The 11,506-nt window shown below is 41.9% G+C and overlaps 1 protein-coding gene and 1 long non-coding RNA gene across 2 annotated transcripts in view; one reads left to right on the forward strand and one right to left on the reverse strand.

The window, feature by feature from the left end:
• dnah5 (dynein, axonemal, heavy chain 5) overlaps positions 1-8,319 on the reverse strand; it is a 366,123-nt gene extending 357,804 nt beyond the window's left edge. The window contains exons 1-2 of the mRNA XM_034175262.1: positions 8,314-8,319; positions 3,476-3,610 (exon numbers count right to left, since the gene is read on the reverse strand). Coding sequence (XP_034031153.1) covers positions 3,476-3,610; positions 8,314-8,319 — 141 coding nt within the window. The remainder of the gene's footprint in view (positions 1-3,475; positions 3,611-8,313) is intronic.
• Positions 1,344-8,351, forward strand: LOC117514702. The gene is made up of 3 exons (XR_004561939.1): positions 1,344-1,510; positions 2,301-2,307; positions 8,341-8,351. It is a non-coding gene; the product is annotated as an uncharacterized LOC117514702 (long non-coding RNA).
• Positions 8,352-11,506: the final 3,155 nt, after the last annotated feature.

The raw sequence follows: 11,506 nt of genomic DNA on the forward strand, positions 1-11,506 counted from the left end.
GTGAAGTTGGAAATTGAAAGGGTAATGACTTTTTTAATTAAAATTTAACCAGGTTAGTCCCATTGAGATCAAGATCTCTTTTGTAGTTTCCAATTTTCCAATTCACCTAACCTGCATGTTTTTAAATGTGGGAGGAAACCGGAGCACCCAGAGGAAACCCACGCAAACGCAGAAAGACAACTGGAGGGAAGCAATCTCGTGACCTCCTTGCTGTGAGGCAACAGTGCTAATAACTAAGCCGCTGTGCCGCCATGATGATGAATATCATCAGTGCACATGCCCCACATTGCCATATGCCACTGGTTACAAGACGAAGGAGAAAGAAGATTTCTGGAGTGAGTTAGATGAGGTGGTGGAGAGTGTTCCCAAGTATGAAAGAATGGTGACAGGAGCGGAATTCAATGGACATGTTGGCAAAAGCAACAGAGGTGATGAAGACATAATGGGTACATATGGTACCAAGGACAGGAATGTGGAATGGCAGATGGTAGTTGATTTTGCAAAAAGGATGGAAATGGCTGTGGTCAATACCTACTTTTAAAAAAAGGGAGGAGCACGGAGTGACCTATAAAAGTGTAGGAAGGTGCACACAGGTGGACTACATTCTTTATAGGAGATGCAAGCTAAAAGAAATTGAAGACTGTAAAGTGGTGGCAGGGGAGAGTGTAGCTAGACAGCATAGGATGGTGGGTTGTAGGATGACTTTAGAAGTGAAGAAGAGGAGAGTGAGAGCCCAACAAAGGATCAGATGGTGGAAGCTGAAGGAGGAAGACTGCTGTGTGAAATTCAGTGAGCAGGTGAGACAGGTACTGGATGGAGGGGAAGCAATTTTGGACAACTGGAAAAGTACTGCAGATGTGCTGAGGGAGACAGGTAGGAAGGTACTGGGTGTAACATCTGGACAGTAGAAGGAAGGCAAGGGGATGAACAAAGAATGGAACAAAGATGTCCAGGAAAGCATAAGGAGAAAAAGATTGGCAAAAATGAACTGGGATAGTTGGAGAGATGAAGAAAGTAGACACAAGTACAAGGAGCTGCGGCGTAAGGCGAAAAAAGAAGTGGTAAAAGCTAAGGAAAAGGCACATAGCGAAATGTACATGACCTTGAACAGGAAGGAAGGAGAAAATAACTTTTACTGATTGGCCAGACAAAGGGACAGAGCAGGAAAGGATCTGCAGCAGGTTGGGGCAATGAAGGATACAGATGGTAAAGTGCTGACAAGTGAGGAGAGTGTGTTGAGAAGGTGAAGGGGGTATTTTGTGGAATTGGTGAATGAAGAAATGAGAGAGAAAAGGCTGGATGATGTGGAGAAAATAAATCAGGCAGTGCAGGAGATTAGTAAGGAAGAGAGGGCAGCTATGAAGAGGATGAAGAATGAAAAGGCAGTTGGTCCAGATGACATTCTAGTGGAAGCATGGAAATGTTAGGAGAGATGACAGTGCATTTTCTCACCAGATTGTTTAATAAAATCGTGGAAAGTGAGAGGATATCTGAGGAGTGGAGACAAAGTGTTGATGAGCATTCATCAACTTTCCAAGTCTTTTGTTGCCTCTGTCCCAGCTTTTTTGAAATGTGTTGCAGGCATCCATTTCAAAATGAGCAAATATTTGCACAAAAACAATAAAGTTTATCAGTTTAAACATTAAATATCTTGTCTTTGTGGTGTATTCAATTGAATATAGGTTGAAGAGGATTTGCAAATCATTGTATTCTGTTTTTATTTACATTTTACACAACTTCCCAACTTCATTGGAATTGGGGTTGTATAAGGAAGTCTGGCATGGCACAGAAGTATGTGAGGGTAGTGCAGGACATGTACAAGGACAGTGTGACAGCGGTGAGACACGCAGTAGGAATGACAGATTCATTCAAGGTGGAGGTGGGATTACACCAAGGATCAGCTCTGAGTCCTTTCTTATTTGCAATGGTGATGGTCACGTTGTGGGATGAGATCAGACAGGAGTCTCCATGGACTATGATGTTTGCAGATGACATTGTAATCTGCAGTGAAAGTAGAGAGCAGATTGAGCCTAGTCTAGAAAGGTGGAGCTATGCTTTGGAGAGCAGGGGAATGAAAGTTAGTAGGAGCAAGAATGAGTACATGTGTGTGAATGAGAAGGAGACCAGTGGAATAGTGCAGTAACAAGGAGTAGAAGTGGTGAAAGTAGCAGAGAGGTGAAGAAGAGAGTGCAGGCAGGGTGTAGTGGGTGGAGAAAGGTGGTACGAGTGATTTGTGACAGAAGAATATCTGCATGAGTGAGACAGTGGCACTAACAAAAAGACAAGTGGCAGAGCATAAGGTGTTGGGTTTCTTTGATGAACATGAACAATGAACAATGAACATATCAGAGGGACAGCTCAGGTGGGACAAAGTCAGAGAGGCGAGATTGAGATGGTGTGGACATATGTAGAGGAGAGACCCATGGTATATAGGGAGAAGGATGCTGAGGATGGAGCCACCAAGCAGGAGGAGAAGAGGGAGGCCAAAGAGGAGTTTATGGATGTGGTGAGGGAGAACATGCAGGTGGTTGGTGTCAGAAAACGGGGTGAGACAGAAGGGATTGATCTGCTGTGGTGACCCATGGGAGCAGCTGAAAGAAGAAGATTAATTTATTATTACTTGAGTTTATTGGTAAGGTTAGACCTTACTTGTGTGAAGCGCCTTGAGGCAACTTTGTTGTGATTTGGCGCTATATAAATGAAATAAACTGAAATTTATTTTGTGTAGTGCTTTGATCCTTGGGAAAGCCCTGTATAAAAGTAGTTATTGTAGTTATTGTTTACAATGCTGTAAAGCATAGTTGGGACCCCTTGGGACCTATTTGGTCTCATTAACTACAAGAGACAAAGGCAAAGTGACCAGCTGCCATTCATTTTTAATTGGAGAGGGTGTTCTACAGTGACAAGAGGAAAGGGGTCGCTCTTCCACCAGCTCGGTGGGCAAAAATGGGCAATGCAGGAGTGGTGTGACACAACAACTGCCTATCTGAGTGAAGGCAGTGTCATGGCAGCATGACGTACATTGGTTGTTGGTTATATTTACAGTTATTTATAACAAATTTCATGCTTAAAATGTAAAACACTAAGCCTCAATTATATTTCTTTGTCATAAGGGTTTGTTAACAAAATGTTAAGAATTACTGCCATTTTTAAGTATATACTGGCAGATGTATTGATATCATAATATTTTTTTTTTACTTCCAGGTATCAATGCCCCCCCCCCACAAAACAGAAAAAAAAAGATCTGTGTCAGTCAGGCTCTAATTTGTACCAGAAACAGGTAACACTTTGCTCACCTGTTTCTGAGATGTTTCCTACACTTTCAGTCAGATACAGACATGAGGGATTACAATACCATGCTGCATTGAAGCCACACAGGTATATAAGCATAAATGCAATTTAATTATATCACACAATGCTGTCATGTACTTAATTTTTGTGTTATGATTTGTTTCTTTAATGTATCTCATCGTACCTGATTCCCCTCCAGTATGGCTTCTTCCACATGGGCTTTCTCCAGTCCCAAGCAGAAACCCACCGTACTGAGGATGTAGTCATGCCTTCCATCCAGCCGGGCACGTTTAGCTTCACGATCCTCTTTCACCTTTTGCTAAATGAATTGTACAAACAATGAGACAAATCACAATCAATGTTTTTTATTTATTTTCACATATGGAGTACAATGCATAATACCAGTACACTTCAAATATAATCTATGCAGTAATATGACAATTTGAATGACAAATGACTGACGTGTTTGTGATGTCAGCTCAAATTAACTAAATTTTCAACTATCGAACATTCAGATAACGTTCTTCTGCCAAGGCTGAATACTCCTACATTATATCTCATTGTACAACTTTTGAGTACGTGAATATAAAAGATATTAAAAATATATCCAACAGAAATGGCAAATGTTGTCTTCATCCATTTGATGTTTTTTGTACAGATGACTAACAGAACAAAACCACTTCACAAAAATGCATGGTTTGTATTTAGAGTGGTGGGGTGGTAAAATCAACCACATTTCACTGCCTGGCTTTGCTGAATAGAAACAAAAAGAAAAAGAAAAGAAAAAGATCAACCAATAAATCCGTCGTGACCTGGGTGCCACATGGTTTGCTGGCTATATAATGCATTTAAGTAGTCATTTACACTTAGTATTAGTGCTACTACAACTACTATGACCAAAACAATAACAACAGTACAGTATAGCAGTATGGTGGCAATGGCAAATGTTTTGATTCTGTTCATCATCAGAAACCAGAGTGAAGTGGAGCCTGCCAACAAGATTTACATAGCTGTTTTCCATCTGCATCAGATGCTCAAAGCGCTTTACAGTAATGCCTCACATTCACCTTTCACCTTTAAGAGACATCAGATGTGCATGTATGCAAAGCAAACCAAGACAAATGACATGTACAACTTTAGATGCAACACTCACAAAAATACACACCCAATTCCGACGTATCAGCTCCGCCCCTGTCTGGTTCCATGTCCTCTCCTTTTTGGGTCTTTGTCCCGTTTTGTCCCCTGTCTGCATCCACTTTGCCCTTTGATCCTCGGTCTTTGTTTTTTACTTGAGTCTTGTCTTAGTTTGTTCTGATTAGTTCTTTCTGTTTATCATATTTCAGCCATTGTGAGTTCTGTTCTTGTTGAGTCTTAGTCTTTTATTTTCTTGTCGCTTTCCTTTTAGGTCTTTCATTTTATTTCCTAGTTTGCTTCCTTGATCTTTTCATGTTAATATTTGTTCGGTCTTTCGTCTTATCTTTCTTTTGGCATTTTATGTTCTCACCGTTAGTGTTTCTGTCACTGCTTTCTCTTGCTCCTGCCTTCACTCATCTTCTTCTCTTTCTTTCATGCCCCCTTGTTCCCCCTCACCTGTGTCTCATTTTCTGTGATTACCACCTCTGTTATTTCAGCCTCATGTCTTTTGTCCTTCACTGCCAGTTCATTGTTTCTGTAAGCTTTGTTCCAGCCTCTTGTTATAGTCCTGATTGCCTTGCTGGTTTTCAACCTTGCTTTGTTTTTTGGATCACACTTTTGTCTCAGCTCATCAACCTCTGTATCACCATGTTTTGATCTCAGCTTGTTTTTTGACCACACCTCTGCCTAACGTCTGCCTGATACCTCTGCCATGCTGACTGCCACCCTGTGTACTGAACAACTTCTTGTTTATCAGATAAAGCTTTTTTGATTAATCCTACACCTCTGTGTGTGAGTCTGCCTTTTTGTCCCCACACTCTCTGAGCCACAGCGTCTCATATCATGACAGGATGTTTCTCAAAAATCGCAGTAGCATTTGTCAAACACCAGGCTGTCGGGAACAGTGGCTACTCCCGTCACAGCTCACTGACAGAGAGCATAATGGTTGCTAAGGTCAACACTCCAACTGTCATAAGATTTACTCTTCACTGAACACAAAACAGAGACAAACCACATATGTACAAACTTATACTGAATGTAAGCACAGACGTTTTCAGTGTCCTGTTTTCACACTAACCAAACTTACAAGCTAAAGAACCGTTGTACTCATCCATGTGGAATAAAAACCAAAGAAGTCATACTTCTATTGGTCGGATTCCCTGAACTGTTCCAAATCAGGTTCACATAATGCACCCTGATGTGCAGACTGATGAAAATGTTGTGTTCGTGATGTTGGATCTGGAAGCATGTGCTGGTACTGCACATCGTCACATCCACAACACCCCGGAACCACATTGGGTGCTGGATGGCAACCACCCAGATCCATCCCCTCCTCTCAAAAGTAACAATCTATCTGCTGCAACCAGGTGAAATGTGGCTATCTCCTTGACTAGGGATGGGGGGATGGGGACCAAGCCAAGACCAAGACCTTAAGAGTCGAGTGTGAGTCAATAGCAAGACTGGGATTTTGGAGCAGTCAACACCAAGTCAAAGCTGAGTCTTTGGAGGAGGGAAGACCTAAAGAACACAAGTCAGAACTTATAGAAATTACATTCTGCAGGAGGCTTATTTTTAAAATTTGTGTTATAAATGAAGGTTTTGTTATCGGTGAAACCAAATTTAATGACAGCGGATTGTTCGGTCTTTCTTGGCACTCTGTGAGACCAACGGATTCAAGAGAGTGTTGCACCATGGGATCTCCTATCAAGTATAATGCCAGACAAAGTATTAATTAATTAATTTTATTATAATTTTTAATTAATGTGTAGCCTTAGTCTGGCCCAAGGCCGAGTCAAGATAGAGTAGAATTGCTCTCAATACAGAGACGTTTCTAAGTAAATGAAAAAGTAGTCTTGAAATCAGCATTAAGACCAACCTGGGACTCAAGTATGACAACACTACCTTTCCCTTTCTCCAGCCCATTCCCATTTCTCTTCACTTAGCCCTTCCCCTTTTTCGGATTGCCTTTCAACAGGTCGTCCCTTTCAGGAACTGAATGACAAGTGACAGTGGTTGAAATATTTCCATAAGTAAAGAAAGAGCAAAGTAGTAGGGAAGAAGGGAGAGTATTGGGATTTGGCCTTACTCACTCATTTACATTTTTTTCCTGTACACCCTCTCTACCGTGTTACCAAGACAGGGAAAGAGTGAAGTTTAAAAGAAAACATGCCAGTGAAAAGTTCCATCAATGCACAGTTTTGAGAAACAGGAAAGATTTGACCTATTTTGCTTTTGACTAAGATGGTTGTTTTGGGAGAATTGTTTGTTTTTCTTCCATGGTAAAATCTGTACATCTTATTATTTTGTTGTTTTTCTGTGGGAATTCATTTTGCAAACCTGAGTGTCAATAACTAACAATCAAGACCATTTTATTTATATTTATATAGTCAACTTGGTGTGGTTGAAAACAGTCTCATAAGTCAGACTAATTTAGTGCTTGTGGCATTTCAGTTTTCTCCAAGTTGTTTGCACACTCCCGAAACAATACGAACTGCACCCCATACAGTACATAAAAAATACAAAGTTCACCACAACACCAAACATATGCATCTATTCGGCACAATCCTAAAAAAATAAATAAATAGGTAAACAGACAATTTATTGGGCCCAATGGTGAGAAAAGGTATTAGTTGGATGACCTATTTGGGGGGACAATTTTCTCTGTTATTAGAAATTTAAAGAAAAATGTAATCTGGATGGAAGAGGTCACTTCTGGAAATGGTAAGAGATTAGACACTGCATTACAGAAAAGATTTCTGTAAATTAAAACATACACATAAACAGATTTCTCCAAAACTACTTCATTGTTTCTCACCAGAATTGCACCACACATAGATATTAGTGTTGTGTGGGCCGCCAAAAGAGGAGGTACTGCTGGCCCAACACCAGAGGGTGCCCTGCCTGAAGGCGGGCTTCAGGCACCAGAGGGCACAGTCGCCTACCAGGAGCACCAGGAGCCCGGAGCTGACAGCTGTCACCTATCAGTCATCATCACCATCCACCATAAAAGCCTGGCAGGGACATCACATCCCTGCCGAGAAATCAGCTTACCCGACAGGTAACTTTCACAGCCGTATCTGTACCGTAAGCACGTATTGGATTCTAAACTCTTTGCAGTCGTAACCTTCTGTAACTTACAGCTTGGAGCTGGTTTGTGGGAATTTGGAGGAGTTGGTGATTCCACTCCTAAATTTCTTAAGTGTTACAGTAGGCACTGCATGTACTTTGTTTTCCTGCTACCTGGGAGTGGAGGACTTTTCACTCAGGAAGGAACTGTGAGTTTGCTGACTGTTGCTGGGTGTTCACACACCCACATAACCTGTTTGTGCTTCCTGTCAGCAGTACCCGATCCGACAGCTGGAGGCAGTGGCCACCTGGGGACTCAGGACTTGGCGGCTCCGGTGTGTTGCAGGTCTCCGTTGGCAGTGGAAATCGTGTGGGGCCCAGCTCTTCTCTGGACAGGCGCCTCCTACCCTCGAGCCTGCCCACACGTCACCTGTTGTTCAATTGACTGTTACCTCACATCATCTCTTTTGATTATCTCCCAGTGCATTCTTGGACCATTTCCCCACAATTTAAATGTGCTGTCCAATGCATTTGGTACAAAATCAGTATCATATGCGATCCATCTCAAAAGCCTGCATTTTTCAACTAAATTATACTTTTTCAAAATTTCAGACCAGATTCCCAGAGAAACCCGCAGCAAAGGGTTCACATTTTGTCTCCAGTTTACCTGTAATTGCAAATCACACAACAGGGCTTGTACTGGTGGCTCCATTTTCCCCTCAATATCTTTCCATTTCGCTACATATTCTGGATCACACAAACCCATCAACACCTTCAACTGAGCAGCTTGATAGTAGCTCTTGAGGCATGGTAAAGCTAGACCTCCATGTTTTTTTGGCAACTGTAAAGTTCTATATTTAATGCGTGGTCTTGCCCCCTGCCATATGTATCTAGATATTAATTTGTCCCATTCTTTAAAGTCCCTCTCAGTTAATTCAATAGGAAGATTTTGAAATATATATAACAACCGTGGCAAAATATTCATCTTAATCACCTCAACTCTTGACACCAGGCCTAAGAAAGGGATTAAGTTCCATTTTGAAAAGTTGGCTTTGATGTTAGACATCACCTTATCATAATTTGAGATTTTCAAATGTCCAAGATCTTTTGTAAGGTGAATGCCCAAGTACTTCATTGATTGCTGCTCCCAATGAATTGGATAATTTTGTTTTATAAATTGGTTTGGTATATAATTATATGATAAAGCTTGAGTTTTCTGCACATTAATTTTATATCCTGACAGTTTTCCAAACTCTGCCAAGAATGACATCAGGACTGGTAGTGATGAGCTTGGGTTCTCCAGATAGATCAAGACATCATCTGCGAACAACGCTAATTTCTGCTCTATTCCTGATACGGTTATTCCCTTGATATTGACACACTGTTTTATCCTCTGGCTTAGCGGTTCCAAAAAAATATCAAATAATAACGGACTGACTGAGCAGCCTTGACGACAACCCCTCTCTAATTTGATTACCTTTGACAGACTACCATTGACTTTGATCCTTGCTATTGGGTCCACATACAGAGATCGAACAGTCTCAATATAACCATCATGAAAATTAAATTTTTTCATTACTCTAAATAAAAATTCCCACTTAACGGAGTCAAATGCTTTTTCTGCATCCATTCCCAGTATGGCGGCCTCCAGGTTTCTTTCTTTGATGTGTTGCATAATAAGTAATGTACGGCGAATATTGTCATGTGTTTGCCTTTTCTTTATAAATCCAGTCTGTTCTAAACTGATAATATCTGGTAATATGTCCTCCATTCTTCGAGCTAAAATTGCTGTAAAAATTCTATAATCCACATTAAGTACACTAATAGGTCAGTAGCTAGAGCAATTTGTTACGTCCTTACCCTCTTTTGCGATAACGGAAATAATTGCTTCCCTCCAAGAATCTGGAATTGTCCCACCCTGTAAAATCCAATTGAAAGTTTTTTGTAATAAAGGGATTAAAGTTTTCCTATATACTTTATACCATTCGGAGCCATAACCATCTGCACCAGGACTGGTGTCAGATTTAAGTCTAGATATGGCTGAATTGATTTCTTCCACCGTTATTAGAGCAATTAATTTCTTATTCTGCTCCTCTGTTATTTGTGGCAAATGTAACTTGTCTAAGTACGTGTCTATTTGAGATTCATTATTATTTTCTGTTTGTGCATACAACTTGGCATAATAATCTTCAAAACATCTATGTATATCCTCTGTTTTGTATACCATTTGCTTTGTTTTAGGGTCTTTCATCTTAGAAATTTGTCTTAATGTCTGTTGCTTTTTAAGTTTATACAAAAGTAATTTTGTAGATTTACTCCCCGCCTCATAATATCTTTGCTTTGTGTAAATTTCTGGATTTCTTGAGAGAAAATGTCATTAATTTTTGCCCGTATTATCTTTAATTCTTCATTAGTTTTATCATCAACTTTGTTTTTATGCTCTCTTTCCTTTTTTTCCAAATCTGCTTGTAATTGTTTTAGTTCGGCTTGTCTCATTCTTTTTATGTGAGCAGATTTTGCTATCAGCTTTCCCCTCAATACCGCCTTGCATGCGTCCCATAGTATAGGTGGAGACACTTCACCGTTATCGTTTTCTTTAACATATTCGCAAATATTCCTCTCAATTTCCTCTTTCATCTGACCATTGAGCACCTGAAGGGGGACGTGGTCCGAGTGCTCTGTGTGCTCTCTCCACTCGGAGTGCAAATGTCGGTGGCAGCTCGAGTTTTTCCCGGAGTAAAGTTTCCAAGAATGTGCACACTGACTCCGCGCTCTCCTCAGCCCGTTCTCTGATGTTGTGCAGACGTATATTTTCGCGTCTGCCTTGTCCATCCTGGTCCACCAACCGCTCCTCCAGCCTTCTCTGGATCTTGATCAGCTCACATGTCGCTTGCTCAATGCACTGGACTCGGTCCTCAGTCCCTTCGATACGTCTTTCCGCTTCATCAATTCTGCTATTGGCCGTTTTTATTTCTGCCCTGATATCTTTCAGATTTTCCACTGTTTCACGGCGAAATTCCCTAATTTCACGCAGAACAGTCTCCAGCTCTGACATTTTCCTGGGTTCGGAGTACCTCTGCACAGACCGTTCCTCCTCCGCATGTACCTCTGTTAGCTCGGTTAGCTGTGGTGTTAGCTTACCCCCCTCTTCTTTGTCCGTGTGTATCTCAGTGTTTCTAAAAGATTTTTTCATCTTTCCTCTTGGCATTGTCAAAAGCCCCTTTATGCCAAGATATTTTAGGGATTACACGGCAAAATTCACCACTCAGGGCTTCACCCAACTTAAAAGTCGGGGAGCAATGTTTTTACGCTGCCGCTATCATCGAGTCCCGACCGGAAGTGGAGCCGCGGGATTTTGACGGGCTTATCGACCTGGTTATACGGTTAGACAACCGATTAGAAGAACATCATCGGGAGTGGGGCGAAGGGCATGGCTGGGCACGGGCCGTCCCTCTTCCTTCCGGGTCTGAAAGGTTGCCGCCGTCCCCACGCTCCACAGCCAGAGAGCTCTGAGTGGCAACAGCTCCCCCTGCTGACAAAGCTATGGACACGAGCAGGGCCAAAGTACAATCAAATAACAGACAATGGAGGTTGGCCCACTGGGAGTGTTTTTTTCTGTGGCTCTAGTGAGCATATACAAAAGAATTGCCCCAAGCGGTTAAACTACAACGCCCGCCCTTAGAGACTGGGGTAAGGGTGGGCCATAACACTCACGCGGGGAAACCCCGTAAATCCGCACGCATCCCAGTCACAATCCTGAGTGGGGAACCCTTCACACCCCAGCACTGGTGGACACGGGGTCGGAAGGGAATCTGCTGGACAGCAGATGGGCAAGGGAAGTTGGGATCCCTCTAGTGGCCCTACCTTCACCATTGAAGGTACGGGCACTAGATGGCACCCTTCTCCCACTATTCACACACCAGACACAGCCCTTGACATTGGTTGTGTCTGGGAACCACAGGGAGGAGATTGTGTTTTATGTAACACCTTCTACCTGCCGAGTGATTTTGGGTTT

This window comes from Thalassophryne amazonica, chromosome 7 (assembly GCF_902500255.1).
Source record: "Thalassophryne amazonica chromosome 7, fThaAma1.1, whole genome shotgun sequence".
NCBI classification, from domain to species: domain Eukaryota; kingdom Metazoa; phylum Chordata; class Actinopteri; order Batrachoidiformes; family Batrachoididae; genus Thalassophryne; species Thalassophryne amazonica.